The 18267-nt window shown below is 56.5% G+C and overlaps 2 protein-coding genes across 5 annotated transcripts; both read left to right on the top strand.

The window, feature by feature from the left end:
* The first annotated feature begins 3149 nt into the window (after positions 1-3149).
* C1QC (complement C1q C chain) lies at positions 3150-8802 on the top strand. 3 transcript variants are annotated; one of them, XM_080379611.1, is made up of 4 exons: positions 3150-3267; positions 6573-6681; positions 7361-7557; positions 7790-8802. In XM_080379611.1, the coding sequence occupies exons 1-4, from the start codon at positions 3165-3167 to the stop codon at positions 8344-8346; spliced, it is 966 nt and encodes a 321-aa protein (XP_080235737.1). In that variant the 5' UTR covers positions 3150-3164; the 3' UTR covers positions 8347-8802. The 3 variants fall into 3 exon arrangements, with proteins under 3 accessions (XP_080235737.1, XP_080235738.1, XP_080235739.1); XM_080379612.1 differs by lacking the exons at positions 6573-6681; positions 7361-7557; positions 7790-8802 and adding exons at positions 3988-4224; positions 4364-5426; XM_080379613.1 differs by lacking the exon at positions 3150-3267 and having other exon boundaries at positions 6559-6688.
* A 1159-nt stretch (positions 8803-9961) lies between these two features.
* On the top strand, positions 9962-12439 carry C1QB (complement C1q B chain). 2 transcript variants are annotated; one of them, XM_080379610.1, is made up of 3 exons: positions 9962-10004; positions 11195-11354; positions 11708-12439. In XM_080379610.1, the coding sequence occupies exons 2-3, from the start codon at positions 11195-11197 to the stop codon at positions 12277-12279; spliced, it is 732 nt and encodes a 243-aa protein (XP_080235736.1). In that variant the 5' UTR covers positions 9962-10004; the 3' UTR covers positions 12280-12439. The 2 variants fall into 2 exon arrangements, with proteins under 2 accessions (XP_080235736.1, XP_080235735.1); XM_080379609.1 differs by having other exon boundaries at positions 11192-11354.
* Positions 12440-18267: the final 5828 nt, after the last annotated feature.

Genomic DNA, 18267 nt, shown 5'->3' with positions numbered 1-18267 from the left:
GGGTGGGTTTTGGTGCTGCATGGTGCTCTGCAGGGCTCTGCGGTGCCCTGGCTATTCCAGCATACACCCACCTTCCCCTCTGCCTCGGCCTTGGCCCCATTTCACGCCATCTGAGGGTGCCCTCCATCGTCCTTGCCCTTTCTCCATGCTGGTGGTGGTGCTGGTGGGATGCTGCTGGACCTGCAGCAGCTGGGGTAACCTGCCAGGGCATCACAACCCCTTGCAACTCCAACCACGGCTTGGTCCTCACCGGTGCAACACCACTTCTCCCCGGCTCTCAGGGTACCAAACTGCTCCCAGCTTGGGGGGAGGATGTTCGTGGCCTCACTGGGGCCGTTTGCAGGAGGGAAGGGGGTTTTGCTGTGGCTCCCGGCTCCGAGGCAGGGATGCCCGTGGGCTCGCTCCGCGGCTGGGCATCCTGCGGCGTGGCCGTTGGGGACACGGGGAGGCGCGGCCAGCCACCTGCTTTCGGGGGAGGCCGCGGAGCCCCGACGGCAGGTGCCACCAGGCATGGCTGAGGCAGCGCTGCCACCTCGTGGCGTGTCACCCCGCTGCCGGCGCCCGCTCCCAGAGCGGCCCTGACGGGAGGGGGAAGGAGGAGCGTGCCCGGCTGGAGGGATGCTTGTGATGGTGTTGCGGATCGTCTTAAAATATCACCGAATCTCCCTGTATTTTGTGTTGATGGAACAGCTCTTCTAAGCTTATAATGTTCTTATAAGAACATTTTGATTCTAAGGAGTTAACCTTCATGATAGAATTACGTTCGCGCTTATTAACCAATGACGTATGAATCGCGGTGCTGCTTGTTATCCCAGACTGTTCCTTGAAGTCCCTATGCTATAGACCATAATACCCTCTGTCCTCACTCTCCAGACCACAACCAGAGCACCCAGGTTCTATAGTGTATAGGACGGGTTATTGGACAGCTTGGCAAGGCCAACATCCAGCCTCCCAACTTGGCAACAAAACTAACTTTTAAGGTGTCCTGAAGTGAACTCCCTTCATTATAACACTAAAAATCACGCCCACAGGTCAAGGAGACCCTCGCCCAGGTGAAGCCCCTTCCCCTGTGCAAGCATAGTAACAGAAAAGGATGACACAGCAAATACGACAATTATATGCAAATTACTAACCAGTCATTGTAATTGGGAGTGTATGACCTTATAATTTTGTGTATAAATGTAACGGTAAAATCTACACAGGTGTGCTTGATTTGTGGAGATGCCACCAAGCACCCAGCGCTGCAATGAAGGAGCACCTGCTCCTTAATGCTGCATTGGTGTTAAGAGGTTTGATTCCCGATTTCAGTGACGATGGCAGATGTGCTCTGCAGAAGCCTCTGGGGTGGCACCATGCCATGCTCACCCACGGCTCCCTGCAGCCAGCCGTCCCCTGGAGCCACAGATGTCCCAGCTGCAGATCAGGAGGAGGAGGAGATGCTCAGAGGATGGTGGAGGAAGGTTTGATTGGAACGCAGCGACATCAAAAGACAAGTGACTGGAGCTAAGAGCTGCTCAGGGGTCTCAAGGACCTGGAAGAGGTGCTGCCTGGACCACCACCAACTTCCAGAAGATGCTGGAAACCCCCAACCAGCCCCCTGTAAGTCAACATTTACATGAGGTTAAGGGGACAGTCAGAGACCAAGGAGCACTAGGACAGAGCCATCAATCAATCCTGCATGAAATGTTGGAGTGGTCTCATTTTGGCTGTATATTAAGAAAGGGCAATAGGGCAGAAATACAATTACTGTCCAGAAACAGCATTTTGTGGAAGGTAGGTCTTTTCAAACTCACCCGTCATCTTTTCTTGACACGATTACAGATCTGGTTGATAGAGGAACTCCGCTGATAAAATAAAATTGCATTTCTTCTGGGCATCTGATTTATTACGGGGTGACATTTTGATTAAAAATGTGTATTATATTGCATTAAGAGGGCATATATTCAATGAATTGAAGACCAGCTCAGTGACAAATCTCCAAAGGTAATTATTAATGGAGATGCACTGATGAGTGAAGTTTTATGTGGTAAGGGCCTCCGGGCTGATTTTTGGTTTCACATTAGTGATTCCCTTTTTCAGCTGTTTTGGAAGTGATGCAACACCTTGCTAGAGGTGGCAGGCAGGGGGGACAGAGGGTTTGCCAGCCCCCCTTGGCTTTGGGACTACCCTGGTCCTGGGCCTTCACACCACCCTCTGTCCTTGGAACATCCTCCCCCGAGCTCCCGCTGTGGCTACATTTGCTTTGGAAAGCCCAGCGTCTCTTTCTCATGAGGGTCAGCGCAGCTGCCACATGGGTCCTGAAAGGAGATTCCAGGTGGATCTGGATCTGATGGGGCTGGTCCCCAGGATCCCCAGGATTGCCACCTGCTGGGGTCATTGTGGCATGGCTCATCCCTCTGCTCCCTGTCGTGGTAGGGCTTGGGTACTGGTGGCTTTTTTGGACTTTTTTGTGGCAGAGCTGAATCCTTGGGCACCTTCCCTGGGGTCTGTGGCGTGAGACACTGGCTTTTTCATTTTGTAGGTCAGGGGGAGGCCATGCACAGCTCCTGGGGTTGCCCAGATCTGGCTGGTGCAAAGCAGCACAGGACCAGGAGCAACCTAGGTGCCATAGACCCCCATCTTCTCCCGCTCTACTACAGAGACAAGGTCCCCAAACCACTGAAGTGAGGGCAGTAGGAAGGAGATGTCTCATCAAGGATGCTCAAGGCCCTGCTGAGCCACACAGGCACTGGTGATCCTTCCTGGAGCCCTGCTCCCTCAGGGTGGGCATCTGGAGGGGTCAGCCCCCAGCAGCAGGGATGACAAGGTCAGTGACAGCCATGCTCTGCCCACCACCCAGACCAGGAGTCATCAAGCGTGATCCCTGACGAGCATCCCTTGGATGGCCATGCCACCTAGCGCTCACACCACCGGTCACCTGCGGTGACAGCTGTGGCATGCTTTGGGGCACCCTCCACTGTTGTGTTGCTTTGTGCCCAGTCACCACTGGTCCCTGCTGTGGGGACCGTGCTGCTGGGAACCCTGTGGTCCTGCACTTTCGCTGACCAAGCTGTTCCCTGACTGTGACCAGCACGACCAAATGTGGAAAGGGAAACGAGTTTCTTTTTTGTGCAGAGAAAGCGAAACCTGGCATTTCTCTTCCCCAACCAGGCAAACCACCGTGCATGCAACTACACCCCCACCCCCACCCCTTTCCTCCCTGCTGCCAGGCAAGAGCTTCTAGAAAACAGACTGTTCAGACTGGTCTGTCTTCACCCCAGCAAGGAGGTAAGTCACCCCAAATAGCTGGGGACACATGCCTTCTCTGTCATCACTCTCAGTCCTTGTTCCCTGCCACCTTCCTTTCTTCACTTTCCTCCTCCACCAGGATTGAAAGTAGGAAAAGGGAGAGAAGATGGGGGGGTGGAGGGGGTGGGCTGCAGTAGTCTGTCCTTGCTCCATGTCTCCATGTGGTTGTGGGCATCACTGGGCTCTGCAAGCTTGTCCCAGGCTAAGTACTGCAGTTTTGGGGTAGGTCTGTGCGCTCAGAACATTCCTCCTCTCTCCCAGCTCTGTGTGTTGGAGACCTGGATCCCTTTTGCCTGTTTCTCCCTTGCCTGTTTCTCCCTCTTCTGTCATGTCTTTCTGCACCCCTTCCTCACTTGTGCTTTCTATCCCATGGGACCACTGCCCCCATACATCAGTGCTTGCTCCCCAACGCTGGAAGAAGCATCCTCTGCATTCATTTGATGTGCAACCACCCATCCCCAGGACATGCACCAAAGGGTTTACACCACGCTCCATGTCCTGGGCTTTCCAATTCCACCCGAGCATGGGCACATGAGTAACATCAATGATTTCAGATCGCACAAGGAAACAGCCTCAAAATCCTTCCAGGAAGTTATTTTCACTACTGCATGTGGTGTCCAGCTATCTGTACTGGACAACACATGGGTGACATGGACGACATGTGCAGCTGACCTGCACACTTGCATGTCTGTGTTGAAGGTGCACCTGTGTGTTTGCTCTCTTCTTGCCTCCATCTGCAGTTCCCCCCCCCCCAGCGCCTGCAGGCAGGCAGGATGCAACCTGGGCTTTGGCTGGCAACCAGCATCCTGGCATCAGTGCTGGGCACGGCCCTGCTGGAGGACGGCTTGTGTCAGGCACCAAACGGCAAGGATGGCTTCCCTGGAATCCCTGGCCTTGATGGGAGGCCAGGGCAGAAGGGTGACAGGGGAGAGCCAGGTAATGGGGAGCTGGGGATGCGGGTGGTGCAGGTGGCTTGGGAGCTTCAAGCCTCCTGGTGGGAGCATCACAGTCTGTGAAAGCAGCTCGGGAGATGCTGGATGTGCATGAACGGTTCCTCCTCACCACTTCTCCCTAGGGAAATCAACACAGAGGACAGGCATCCAGGGACCCAAGGGGGATGCAGGCGAGCCAGGGACTCCTGGCATGCCAGGGAGACAGGGCTACCCCGGCCTGCCTGGCCTCCCTGGGCTCCCAGGACAGCCGGGGCCGAAGGGGGACAAGGGGAAAGCTGGCAACATCTTGGACCAGCCACGTCCTGCCTTCTCCGCTTCACTGAGGTCCCCACGGTCCAACAGCAGGACAGTTGTGTTTGACAACATCATCACCAACCAGGAGGACTCCTACAATCCCCAGACTGGGGAATTCACCTGCCGCGTCCCTGGGCTCTACTACTTCGCCTACCAGGTGATCTCCAGCGGGGACCTCTGCCTAAGCATCACCAAGAACAAGGAGCACATGGTCAGCTTCTGCGATTACAACAGCCGCATGATCCTGCAGGTGAACTCAGGCAGCACTGTGCTCAGCCTGGCCGTGGGCGACCAGGTCTCCGTGAGCACCAACCCTGGCAGCAGCAACATGATCTACAGCGGCTCCGAGGCAGACAGCGTCTTCAATGGCTTCATGCTCTTCCCGCAGATGGGCTGATGGACTCCCAGTTTGGACCTGCTTAGCACCAGCACATTGCAGTGGGTGTCTCTGCACGTGTTTTCCCCCTCTGAGTGTGTGGGATGGTTTAGCACCACAACAAACAGGGATGACCGCAAACCAAGCCACCAGACAAGTCCTGTGCTTCCACCAATGTCACAAAGTGGCCAGGCCGTGGGTCATCACTGCATCGGTGAGACCCCTGCCAGCAGTTGCCTCCATGCTGAGTCTGCCCACTCCAGCCTGGAGGCAGAGGGCTCCTGGTCCCAGAAGCTCTTTCTCCTCCTGGACATTCAGACCCCACACTGGAGAGACCCAGTTGTCACGGGGTCAGAAAGAGCCCTTCATCAGCTGTGGCTCTTTGCTCCTGAGTGGGAAATCACTGCATGCCACTGCTTCTGCTACACTAACCATTGCAAATGTCCTTCTGGTGCTGAGCCACTACTGCTTCTCACATCCTTCCCATCAGTACAAATAAATCCTTCTTCCACAACTGCCACTTGGGTTGCCTTTCTTATTCTTGCATTTTTCCCAAACCATTTATGTCCCGGGTCCCTTCCCAAGCTGCCCAGGGAGAGAAGCAATCCCAGCTTCTCTTTGGAGAACCCTAACCACAAAGGCAGAAAGACAGGAGGGAACGGAGCTTACAAGCAGAGCTGGCACTCACAGGGAGGAATGGGAAATCTCTGGGACTAGCTTATGTGTGTCCTTTCTCTGATGAGTCGAAGCTGGCCATCCTGTATAAGGTGAAATACAGACAGCAGACCCCACACCTCACCCACATGGCCCTCTGTTGGTACCCAAACACTCCCAGGGAAGGGGGAAGGCAGCTGCCATCCTCCAGCCTCTCAGCAAGGAGGCACAGGGACTTCAGGGTGACTGATGGAGTTGTGGGGCAATGGTGGTTGTGAGGCAATGCTCTTCTTTCGGTGGCTTGGGGTGAGACTGGCAGGCAGTGCAGCAGGCTGGGTGGGTAGCAGGCAGCCAGAAAGCATCGGGAAAGCCACACAAGTGCCATACTCTAGGACTGCTACTCAGAGGAGCGGCTACACACATGTCGAGCAGTCAAATGTCTTCATTGCTGGAGCAGTGAGGAGGAGGGCAGGTCACCTGCGAGGAGCAACACCCCGACCAGGGATGCTGGAGCCCCAGCAAATCCAGCAGCCAGCAGAGCTGGCAGAGCACAGGGTAAGGTGCAGAGAGGACATCCCCTCGAAGAGGAGCATCCTTCAGCCCCGTTGCCTAGGGGTGCAGCATCTCCCAGGCAGAGACAGTAATGAGCTTGCACCAGCCCTTCATTGCACAGGCATCTCTGGCCCCTTGGAGCTGGCATGAGGCTCTGCCTCCCATCCCCTCGCTGCTCTTCTGCTCAGAAATGAGCTCAGGATGGGTGGAAGGCAGATGATTTGCAGAGGGCTAGTCCCCACGGTGGTTGGAGGGTCTGTGGCACATCTCCTGGTGGAGGCTTATCCCAGCCTCTGTTTTTCAAGCCCCTGCTGCTGCAGTGGCACAAGTATGAGTCTTGCTCGACAGCCAGGGAAGTGTTCGCTTAGAGGAAAGCATCAAGCAGGAGGATGTGAAACTTAGCTGGGGGTTCTGGATCCCCACGGGCCCTTTCCTAATGCTGCAACTTCCTCCAGGAGGGTGTCACGGAGAGTCACCCACACCGTGCTGTGCTGGCCAGCAGTGCCCAGGGCAGCCAGAGGGCTCAGCAGTGCAGGATCCTGTGCCCTGCTCCCCACACGAGAGGTAAGAGGTAAGAGGTGCTGCAAGGTCCATCTCTTTGGGGTGGCTGCAGGGGGACTGGGGGTCCAGCAGCATGGTACAGCACTGGGCTATGTGAGAGGAGGAGGAGGAGACAGAGGCACTGCCAGGCTGCACACATATCATGGGGTGGGATGCAAGCTTGTCCTTGCTGAAGGAAAACCTAGTCCCCTAAGCCAGGCACTGTCCTGGGACATCTCCAGCCGATGGGGTGCTTGATCCTGAGGGCAGAGCCAGGAAAGTCAGGCTGCTGCTGGAGGAGGGGTGAGATCAGCTGGATCCAAGGAACTCCAGCCTCCGTGCAGCACGATGCAACAGTCTGCAGTAGCATATGCATCTGCAGGGGGGTCAGGATGCTGAACTGGGAGAGCTTGGGGCTGGCCAAGGGTACCACAAGACCTCTTGGCTCTATCCAGACTGAAAGTCCAACCCACCTTGTGCCATCAGGGGCTGCCCTCAGGGTGGTGCTGAGCCCAGGGTCTGCCTCCCCATATCCACCTCCCCACCGCCCGGCAATTGGTGTGGGGGAGACACTGAGGGCACAGTCATCACAGTCAGGTGCTGCTGGTGCAGTCGGCCTCATAGCACAGCAGCTCCTGTGTACCATGCCCTGGAAGCCACCCTGCCGTGGCCACTCACTCCAGCCCTTTCTTTCCCTTTCCAGGAACCAAAGCACCAAAATGGGGCAGAGCTTCTGGGAGCAACGCTATCTGCCCCTCGCTCTCCTGCTCCTGAATCTGGGGTCTTCTGTGACCGGAGATGTCCCTCACAGCTGCTATGGGGCTCCAGGCCTCCCAGGCCTGCCAGGTGTGCCAGGCAAGGATGGCCGGGATGGGCTGAAGGGAGCCAAAGGCGAGCCAGGTGAGTGAGCAAAGAGGGGGACCACACAGGCTGTTGAAGGGGGGCCATTGAGTCCTCCATGGCCTGTCTGCCTTGGTTTTCAGGCCATGGAGAGCATCATCTGTGGACAGGGCAGGAGGAGGGGATGCTGGAGAGAAGCAACAACCCTCTTCTGCCTGAGGGAAGGGGCTGGAGGAGCCTCTCCTTACATCCTGCCACTGCCACTGACTCCCTTTCACTCCACACACCACAGGCATCCCGGCCACTCCTAAAACACAAGGACCCAAGGGCATGAAAGGGGAACCAGGCATCGCTGGTTTGCCAGGCAAGACTGGCCCCATCGGTCCCCCTGGTCCCCCTGGAGACCCTGGGTTTATGGGGGTGGTTGGAAACCCGGGTCTGCCAGGCAGCTACAAGCAGAAGCACCAGTCAGCATTTTCAGTGACAAGGCAGACAATGGAGTTCCCCCTGAAGAACGTCCCCGTGGTGTTCAACCACGTCATTACCAACACCAACCACGACTACAACACCACCACTGGCAAGTTCACCTGCAGGCTCCCCGGCCTCTACTACTTCATCTTCCACACCTCGCTGACAGGCAACCTCTGCATCATCCTGTACAGGGATGAGAGCAAGATGGCCAGCTTCTGCGACCACAAGACCAACACCATGCAGGTCAGCTCTGGTGGGATCCTTCTCCACCTGAGTGCTGGGCAGCAGGTCTGGCTGGAGGTGAATGACTACAACAGCATGGTGGGCATCAACAACAGTGACAGCATCTTCTCAGGGTTCCTGCTCTTCCCAGACTAGAGGATCACCAAAGCCCACCCCAGCACGCCAACCTCTTTGCCTTGCACTGTAAATGCTGCTGCTCACCACCAGGCTGTTGCTGATGCTCCAGATTTCTCTGCTGGGTGGGAAGCCCTAGTGAGGGGGTCAGCCCCAGCCACCAGACACAACCCCCTGGCCTGGGGATCAAGCACAGGCAGCTGCTGAATGGGGGTGACAGGCACATCTGGATGCATCTGCATGCAGCATGATGATGCCAAACCCTGGGGCTCCTGCTGGCCCTGCCATGTACATCCACCCTGATAACCCTGAATCACCTTCCACTGCCAGAGCAAGAGGTCTCTCTGTGCCTCTCCCCTTCCCACCTGGGTTGCACCAGGGACAGCCAGGACACCAGGAAAAGTCCTGGAAGAGGCTTGCAGCAGCACCTTTGCCATGAGCCAGCTATGGAAAGTGTCAATAAAAAACCTTCCCCAGTGTGCCTGTCTTAGCGTGTTTTTTCCTCCGTGACTCACCTTGCTGCAGGTGGAGCTCACATGTGGACAGGTGGATGTGGAGTCCATGTGCATGTGTGCACCATGTCTGGATGTCTGCATGACATCTGGATGTCTGCATGGTACCAGAACATCCCAGAGCCCTCCCTGACTCAGCTGTGTTCAGCATCCATGAGCATCATGCACTATTCACTACCCTGCCCTTGCTCGCTGGGGTAGGACCCCCAGCTGCACTGACTGCAGGAAGGGGATGGTTTCTGCGCCCATGCACACAGCCCCCACCGGGGCGGGGTGGGGGGGGTGGGGTGGTGGAGACACACCGAGACTTCTCCAAGAAGGAGCCCTAATAATCCCCTTCCCCTCCAAGTGGATGCAATTCAGTTGCAGAGGGTCACAGACCACAGCAAACCTCACAGCCATCCATGCCTCTGGTGGCTGGGACACCCTCAGGGTCCTACACTCACCAGGGGCAGAGCAGGGTCTGAGCCACACCAAAGGAGCTTGTTGCTGTGGAGGTTACAGAGCCCACCAAAACCCAATGGAGATTCCTCCTGGCAGCACACATGGAACAGTGGAAAAGGAGGTCATCTCCCCTGAACATCCTGAGCTTCACTTCCACAGGGCATCAGCAGAAAGCAGGACTGGACATGCTTTTACCGCAGGATGAAATCATTTCCCATCCTCTGTAGCATCCTTGGGGTCCTGCCGGTACCTCCCAGCAGAGCTGGGGATGTGCGAAGGAGCCTGAGGGCTACTAGCTAAGTACATGCAACATTCCTGCAGCCCTCAGGGGTTATCCCAAACTTGTTGGGAGCTCACAGATGCGCTGCCCGTAGCAAGCATACATGGGCAGGACCCAGAGAGCTTGCAGGGCAGAGCAGACATCCCTCTGCTCCCCAGGGCCAGAGCTGTACGCCCGAGGGGCCTCAGGGTGCTCTTTGGGGACGGCACGTTCTGCTGAGTTGACGGACAGCATTTGTGGCGGATATGAAAGTGCCACTGAAGAAAGGATAAGAGCTAAAGATAAAAAAGGGATGTGGCCCAGATCCTTTTACAATAATAACCTTTGCAGCAAACTTCTGCTTTCCCTCATGGTCATTTCCAAGCAGGACACTGGCGTGTCCTGCTCCATCTCCCCACCCGAGCAAGAGGTCGGCAAGGCTGAGCTCCAGCTCCTCCCTGCAGGTAGGACCACGCTGGGAACCCATCAGCCCCAGGCTGACAGTCACCCCCTGCACCAGTGGCACTTCACTGTGGCTTGGGGTAGAAAAGAAAAGGGGGTCCTGAGCTGGGGGTGGTGGAGATACCTGATGGGACCCCGATCCCTCCCGCTTCACCTGGGGGAAGCGGGAGATGAAAAGGGAGATGGCAAAGGCCAAGAGGGGTGATCAGGGACTGAGCATCAGCGTGAAGGGAGCCTGAGGGTGCTCTCCTGCCCCGAGATGCTCTTGTTGTCTGCCTGGACCTTGGCTGGGAGCCTGCAGATTGGTCCTTGTACCTGCTGCATCCAAATCGGAGCAGCTGTGGTTGGAGAATTCAACTCACCCACTTCTTTTCCTGCTGACACCAGAGTTTCAGTGCTGGGAAAGTCCACCTGAGGCCAGAGAGCGTGGCTAGGGTGATGTGATGTCCCAGTACAGCCCCCCCATGCCCAGTGCTTACCACACATGCACCTGCACCAGGAGCTGGGGAAGGAGCTGGTCTGTGGGATGCCAGGAGGGCAGAAGGAAGATGGGAACCCCAGGACTGGAAAGCCAGGTGACTGTCCCAGTAAGGCTAGTTAGATATAGAAACGCTCCTGGGATGAAGCAAGCATGTGGCAGGATACAATGGGAACCCACAGGGGTTGGGAGGGCAGGTCTGGGGATTTCATTGCTATCTGCAAGGATTAAAGCTCTGCCCCAGGTATGTGGGTGGAGAGCAAGAGCTATCTATCCCTTTGCCAATGATGAAACTGCTCTCACCTGGGGAGAAGATTGTACCCTGCAGGTGTGGTCCTAAACCAGGATGGAGAATTTCTCCTCTGAGGGAGCAGTAGGGACCTGCAGCACATGCCTATGGCAGCGGCATGGCCAGGCTGGACATCAGACCTCTGGCACAGGCAAACCTGTCCCCAGATATTCATGTGGCTGAAGTTCTGGGCGCTTGTAATCTGGTAATTTAAGAGTAGGAAGAGACTGACCATGCCCAAAGGGGCTGGTCCCTCCAAAGTCATCAGGAGAGCAAATTTGGCTCTGCAGCAGGATATTTTCCCTCCCTGATGATATTACCCAGATGTGCTTCTAGTTGTTGTCCTCTAGAGCAGCAAAGAGTGCCTTTCCCATCCCTCCCACCTCCCAAGGCAAGCCCCTTGATATCCTTCTGTGCTCCAGCAGATGCAGACCGTGTGGGCAATGCTCATCTGCCTGGCTGGAGGACAGCTCGCAAGTGCCTCCTTCTGCAAGACTTATGGCACCATCCCAGGCATCCCAGGGTTACCAGGACAGCCTGGCAGCAACGGCAGAGATGGGGAGAATGGCCCAAAGGGCGAGCAAGGTAAGGAGGAGGCTGCAGGTGGGGAAAACATCATCTTGTGAGTACCGAGCACAGGAAAAGGTGGTGCTGGGTGCATGGTCCTGGGAAAGCAATCCATTTTCCACCAGCCCCTTTGGGGTCTTATCAGGTGGGGGTGATGTTCAGGAACAGAAGGGGCTAGACAGACCAGAGCACCCTGAGGATCCTGGGGAGGGAGGGTGCATGAGAGCAAGGGGTGTCACACCTGCCAGGTGGGCAGGGGTCTCCACTGCCCCACACCCCAGCACAGGTACAGCAGTTTCCTTCCCAGTGCCGCCTCTGCAGACCTGTGGGGCTTAGCTATGACCACAATGACTCTTCCTCCTGCTTTCTAGGTCCCCCTGGCCAGGTGGAGCACGAAGAAGACAAGGGGGAGAAAGGAGATCCCGGAGTACCAGGGCACCCTGGGAAGATCGGCCCCAGGGGCCTTCCAGGTTCAAGGGGATTACCAGGTCCACAGGGACTCCCTGGCCCTCAGGGGGACTCTGGTGACTACAAGTCCACCCTCAAGTCTGCCTTCTCCGCTGCCAGGACCGTCAGCTCCTACCCACGCCGCGAGCAGCCCATCCGCTTCGACCGCATCATCACCAACCAGAAGGGTCACTATGAGAACCGCTACGGCCGCTTCACCTGCCGGATCCCAGGCATCTACTACTTCACCTACCACGTCACCTCCAGGGGCAACCTGTGCCTCAACGTGAAGAAGGGCCGGGGCAGCAGGGGTGAGAAGGTGGTGACCTTCTGCGACTACGTGCACAGCAGCTACCAGGTCACCACTGGTGGTGTGGTCCTCAAAATGGCAGTGAACGAGTCTGTCTGGCTGGAGCCAACGGAGAAGAACTCCCTGGTGGGGATTGAAGGGTCTGACAGCATCTTCTCCGGCTTCCTCATCTTCCCTGGGGCTTAGCCTGCTGAAGGTGTCTCTCTGCAGCCCTTCTCCTGCTGCTGGCTGAAGATGCCCCTGGAAATGACTCTTCGCTCCACATCTGGTGCCCTGAAACCTGTTGCTGCCGGTCTTGCACATTAAATGACAGCTCTTTGAGCTGCTGGTTCCTTCCTGCCTAGAACTTGTCTCCTTCCTCATGAATAACGCTCAGATACCCAGGGCATTGCCTCCTGCACCCCTGGGTTCAGCCTAGGTTCATTAGCATCTCATTAGTGCTGAGCAGAGCCAGGCAATTCATGCAGTTCCTGCTGCAGACCACGCTGAGCATCTCCTCCCAGAGCCACCCAGAGGAAGCCCCAGCCCAGGGTTGGGAATATAGCGGGAAAACTGGGGCCACTGGGAACTGGTGATAGATGGGGAGACGCTGAAGATGGTGCTGTACCTGAGAGTCCTGAAGCTGGTAGGATGTGGGGACACCAACCTCTCTTAGCCTTGGGGGTTTTTGGGGTGGTGGTGACAATAATACCCACAGAAGTTTGTGGAAGGGCCAGGTGTAGGTGGGGAAGCCAGAGCTTGATGCCATGATGGCAGAGGTGTGGAGCACACAGCTATCCCCTGGTGCAGCTGGGCAGGGTCTGGCAGAGCCCCATAACCCCAGCAGAGGACCCGTATGTCTAAGTCCTATAGCACCACCAAGCCCACCCAGAGATGTCTTTATTAATTACTAGTAGAGCTGACAAACCCAAGGATCTCCAGACAAGAAGTCTGAGGAATGTCCTGTCCCTGGGGGTGACAACCCAGCTTTGTACCTGGGTGGGCTCATTGCCTGCAGCCCCCAGCCCACCCATGGCAGCGAAGCCCATGGGGATGTACATGGGGTGCTCAGGACATAGGGGAGGATAATTTTTCAGGGGTCTGGGATTTGAAAGGGGCTGGATGAAGGGGATGACAATAAAGGGTCTGGGGGGGACATGGAGTGGCTTTTATAGAACATGGCCACTGAGCTCGTGGGGTCTGCCTCTGGGTGCCGGGTCTCACAGCTCCGGGCTGCGCAGGGCAGTGATGGGCAGAGGTACGGGCTGCCCCAGGGCTCCCAGTTCTGGCCGGGATGGTTTACCAGCAGGTGGCACTGGAGACTGGATCAGCCCTCGCCTCGCCAGCGTCCTTGTCCCACGGGCTGGGAGGGCAGAGCTCTCAGGGACTGGGCGGCAGTGGGAGGTCCCGCTCTGCCTTACCCCTGAGGTTAGGAGGAGACAGAGGGCAGGATTAGTGCTGCTTCTTGCTGCCCTGGGTTAATGCCTCATCCTCTTTGACCTTCCCCCAGAAAAATCTGTGGCTCCTGTCCCCAGGGGTGCAATCACCCCATGTCCCCAGACCTCTACCTCCCGTCAGGGCAGAGATGTCCCCTGTTGCATCCCAACGCTCCCCCCGTGCAGGAGCGCTGGGCTGCTTTTAAAGCGCAGCTGCATGGCTCATGCCATTTCACCACTGTAAATGCAGCATCCCAAATAAAATTGGGTCAGCAGGGCAGGTGGAGGGAAAGAGTAAGTCTTTGACCCCCAAAACAGGGGCTGGGGAGCATAAACCAGGTAAGACTCCTGAGCGCTCAGCAAGTCTGCAGGAGACACCAAGCCAAGGAGCAGCTGATGCACTGGAGGACAGGGCTGCCATCCAAACAGCCTCGATAAACTGGAGAAATGAGCTGGCAGGAACCCACTGACATTTAACGGGCACAAATGCAAAGTCCTTCCTCTGGCATGGGGTAACCTGCCACACAATGGGACAGGCAGGGGGAAGCTCCGCAGGAAAGGATCGGAGATGCTGGTGCACAGCAAGCTGAAGCTTTCTGCCTTTCCAAGGAACTGATATAATCATTTTGGACTTGTGAAAAGGTTTTTGGCAGGACCCCTCTGGAGTGGAGCTGCTTTTTTTTATTTGTAAAACTAATGTCTGACCTAACACCAGCACAAGCCAAAGGATTTCTGTGGCTTGGCTGTGCCTGGAGGGAGTTGGAGGGCAGTGCAGGTACTAGCTGCAGCTCACTGTGCTTATGCAGCTGGAAAACAGAGGTGCACGGGCATTGCTTCTTCCTGCGGGGCTCAGCAATGCCACCTCAGGCATTAGCTCCCTTAAAGCTGCCAGTGCACAGACCATGGAGCAGCACACTCCTCAGGTATCCAAAATGGATGAGAAAAGGAGGCCAGAGGGCTGTGGGCGGCTGGTGGTCCATGCAGCATCATTGCTGAGTTCCTCCAGGGCTGCTCAGTGGGGGCAGCGTGTTTCTGACCCTGCAGGGAGTCATACAGCCCCAAGGGCTGCTGGAGAGGACCCCCCTCCTCTCAAGCTCTTATAGCGCACCCTGAGGCCAGAGCCAAGATACAGGTGCCCCCTCCCAGGAGACCATCCACAGCAGGAGCCTGGATTGCTACCCTGCGGCAGCAATCCCTCCGTAAGATCCTCGGGGCCAAGGCAAGAAAAAATAAAACTGATCTGAGCAGCTAGGCGCTGTGCTGCCTGTCACACGTTGCCTGCTTGATGTTACCCAGGCAAGGCAGGATTGCTACAGCCGGGCTCTCAAACCTCCCCTGCCCTGCACGGTGTGCATAATTAATTATTCCCATGCAAAACAAAGCAATCTGGGAACAACACAACCATTAGCAGGAGAGTTGGAGAGAAACCTGTTGCAGGGTCAGGTGCAGCCTGGTGGTAAGGAGGTCAGACAGGGGAAGCTCCACATTCACTGTCTCTCAGGGAAACGACCAATTTGCATCTTTAATTAATTATTTACATCTTACCCATGAGCACCTGTCACCCACCAAACTTTAACCTGGCCGCGTCCGCACTCACTGAATAGATTTGCAGGCTTTGTTCTCACCCAGGACCTGGCGGAGCTGTTCCAGTGCTCTGTGCATGCTGTGTGCACTGTCTTTCTGCTCACTCACACCCGTCTGGGCATACTTACACTGTGCACTTGTGCACACTCACCTTGCTTAGTGCCTGTAATGCTGCTCTGTGCATGCTTGCACTGTGCACACATGCATGCTCACCATGCACTGTGCACACGTGCTGCTCTGTGCATGCTTGCACTGTGCACACATGCATGCTCACCGTGCTCTGTGTGCACGCTTGCTGCTCTGTGCACACGTGCATGCTCACTGTGCTCTGTGTGCACGCTTGCTGCTCTGTGCATGCTCACACTCTGCACACTCACTCCACTTTGTGCAAATACATGCTGTTCTGGTAGAAGCTGAGGCAGGTGGTGTTTCGAGAGAGAGAGAGAGACGGAGTTTCACAGCTGGAAGTGTTTTGCCAAGCTGTAGCTAAGCAAATTTGGGGTGCTTTGGCCTCTCCATGCTGGAGGTTACACAGACTGGGTGAGCGGAGTGGGACATGGAGCTAACCAGGAGCACAGCTGTGTCACCCTGCCCCATCACGTACCACGTGAAGGTGTCCGGTGACACCAAAAAGCAGCAAGTATTAAAGGCATTTGCTGGGGACTCCCTGCAAGCAGCCACTGCTTTGGTCCGAATTGGAGCAAATCCACTGATGTGCAAAGGCACTGGTAGAGAGCTATCAGGATTTTAAAATAAAATCATCCTATTTCAAGAGACATAGCAACAGGGATCAGCAAGACTAATCACATAGAAGTTACCCCTGCATCATTTAGCTGGGCTTTTCTCTGTGCTGAAGCTCCAGTCCAGGCGTAAGCAGAACTCTGGCAGGGTCTGATGTGGCAGAACATACTAGTTGCCTATCAATATTCATGGAAGGCGATGCTGAACTGGAGAGCTCAAAGCATGGTCACGCTGCTTGTCAGCAAGACTGAGCCAGGGATGTCGGTCCTGCAGCCTGGTCTAACATCACTAGCGAACACCGTGGCAGTTGCAGAGATGTTGATCTGTTTGCGCTGAGCCTGGCCGGTTCCCCGTACCTGCTACCCAAGGAAGAGCCCTACCTAACCCATCCTTGGTTGGCCTCGCTCCTTCTTGGCAACACCATGCAGCCACAGGGTCTTCTAGAGGCTACAGCCTCCCATGCCAGCCCTGCCTAACAGCCCCCACAGCTCATGACGTTGCTCCTAGACACAGGGATGCTTTTCCCTCGCCAGCAGCTCCCTCTGACACCCTGTGAGCGTTTCCCTCCCTCAGCCTCCCAGCACCAAGGCATAGTCGCTGCTGCCAAGCTGGCAGCTGCTCTCCACCTTCTCCTCTGCCCTCGGGCTGAGCTGCGCAGCGAGATGTGTTTTTCCCATGTTCTGCCTTCCCTCCCCTTCCTCAAACCCTAATCCCAAGCAGGAGGTACACGGGACACCCTGCACGGGTTCGGTGCTGTGCCATGCTACCCGTGTGCTAGGGGCAGAGGCGTTACTGGGGCAGTGCACTGTGGCCTGTGGTTGTTGCGAGGGTGGCAGACACCCAAGGGACACGCAGGACCACTCAGGTTCGGTGGGGACCGAGGCCACAGGCAGCTGCCGCAGTGCCAGCAGCGCAGGAGCTTCCCGCATGGATCCCCTGGCTCGCCTGGAGACTGGGGCTGCTGGCAACCTCAGTGGGACTTGTATGGACTCATACACAGCAGGAACCAGCCCGAGACTGGGAAGGGAGTTCAGGCAACACCTCCCACCCCACACCTAACCTCGGGGCTTCTGATACCTTTGTTTCCCCCCTCCTCGCTCAGGCTTAGATTTAAATTTGAATGGGAAGGAGCAATTGCTGCTTTTGCCTGCAGCAACACAGACTGGCTTGTCTCCCAGTTTAAGCTTCACAGAGAATTCCTGCTTTTCCTGGCCCCTCTGCAAATTCCGGGAGCTGTGAGGCTCTGCTCTAAGCTGGCCACCAAGGGGTTAAGTCCCAGCCCTTTTTTTTTTTTTTTTTCCTGCTCTGCCTCCTTATGAGGAACAGCCTTTGCAGGGCTGCAGAAAGGCTCTTTCTTTCCCCAGCAGATCTCTGGGAATGAAAAGTCTGTGTTCCAGATATTAAATTACTCATAAAATAGTTGGCCTATCCCTGAGGCGGCTCCGCACCCCCCCAGCCCCCGCCGCCCGCTCTGACGGGCTGCTGATGTGCATCTGCATGTCACCTCCTGCTACAAGGTCAATCTCTCCAATTTAAAGCAGCAACGTTGGAAAGCAAACCAGATTTCAGCTGGAATTAGCTTCAAATGGAGCATTCAGGGGACTCGTGCTGGGAAGGGAGAGCAGGAGGGGAAGGACCAGCAGAGCCAGGTTGTGGGATGGTGCCATCCTGACGGGGGGCTGGAGCAGGGATGCTGCCAGGGGAGAGGATGCTCGGGCATCCCTTACCCTGCAGTGTGGGGTGCATGCGGGCAGGCAGGGTGGGAAGGGCACAATCCCTCACCCCTTTGCAGCTTTTGCAGCCCTGGCCCATGGCCTGGGTGGCGAGAGCCACTTGGTCCCCATGGGAGGCCGCTTGGACCAGCGCGGCCATCGGTGACCTACAATGCGGCGGGGGCGTGAGGCGGGGCAGCAGGGCCAAGGTTTCCATGGGGATGTGCGGGATGGGAAGCCTGGCCAGCGTTCAGCTCCAGGCACAGCTCGCCCCGACGTCGGGCTCGGCTCCTTCCGCTCCGTTTCCCGCTGCCTCCCGCCCTCACGCCTCGCGGCGCCTGCCGGCAGCCAAGCAGCATCTCCCCCAGCCTCCGCCCCTGCATGTTGAAGCAGCAGAAGAGGATGCAGGAGAGCCTGGTGGGAGCACGGTGTGGTCCTCCTGTCCCACTGCGTGTCCTTAACCCCTTGAGGGATGCAGCTCGATGAGCTTAGGTTTGCCCCCCCACACCCCGTGCATGCAGGCTGCCCTGTGTTCCCAGAGCAGTGAGACTGGGTGCCATGCTGGGGACCCACTCTGCCATGACATGGGACCAGGTTGCCAGTGAAACCCCAAAACCTGCACTGGAGATGTGACAGCGTGGGTCTGGGGGAGCCCCACATAGCCCTGCTTTCCTCTCCAGCGTTTTTTTTCAAGAAAAAAGGCAGACCCTTTTTTTCTTCCA

Source organism: Falco punctatus (genome assembly GCF_963210335.1).
Source record: "Falco punctatus genome assembly, chromosome: 3".
Taxonomy (NCBI): Eukaryota; Metazoa; Chordata; class Aves; order Falconiformes; family Falconidae; genus Falco; species Falco punctatus.
Note: the sequence above shows the minus strand (reverse complement) of the source record. Positions and strands in the feature narration are given on the sequence as shown.

Excerpts from the sequence above, each read along its gene's own strand:
- C1QC (XM_080379611.1), top strand. The coding sequence starts at position 3,165 with ATGCAACTACACCCCCACCCCCACCCCTTTCCTCCCTGCTGCCAGGCA. Across the intron at positions 3,268-6,572 it reads GTCTTCACCCCAGCAAGGAG|GAGGGTGTCACGGAGAGTCA; the intron begins GTAAGTCACCCC and ends AACTTCCTCCAG. Across the intron at positions 7,558-7,789 it reads GGGAGCCAAAGGCGAGCCAG|GCATCCCGGCCACTCCTAAA; the intron begins GTGAGTGAGCAA and ends CACACACCACAG.
- C1QB (XM_080379610.1), top strand. The coding sequence starts at position 11,195 with ATGCAGACCGTGTGGGCAATGCTCATCTGCCTGGCTGGAGGACAGCTC. Across the intron at positions 11,355-11,707 it reads TGGCCCAAAGGGCGAGCAAG|GTCCCCCTGGCCAGGTGGAG; the intron begins GTAAGGAGGAGG and ends CCTGCTTTCTAG.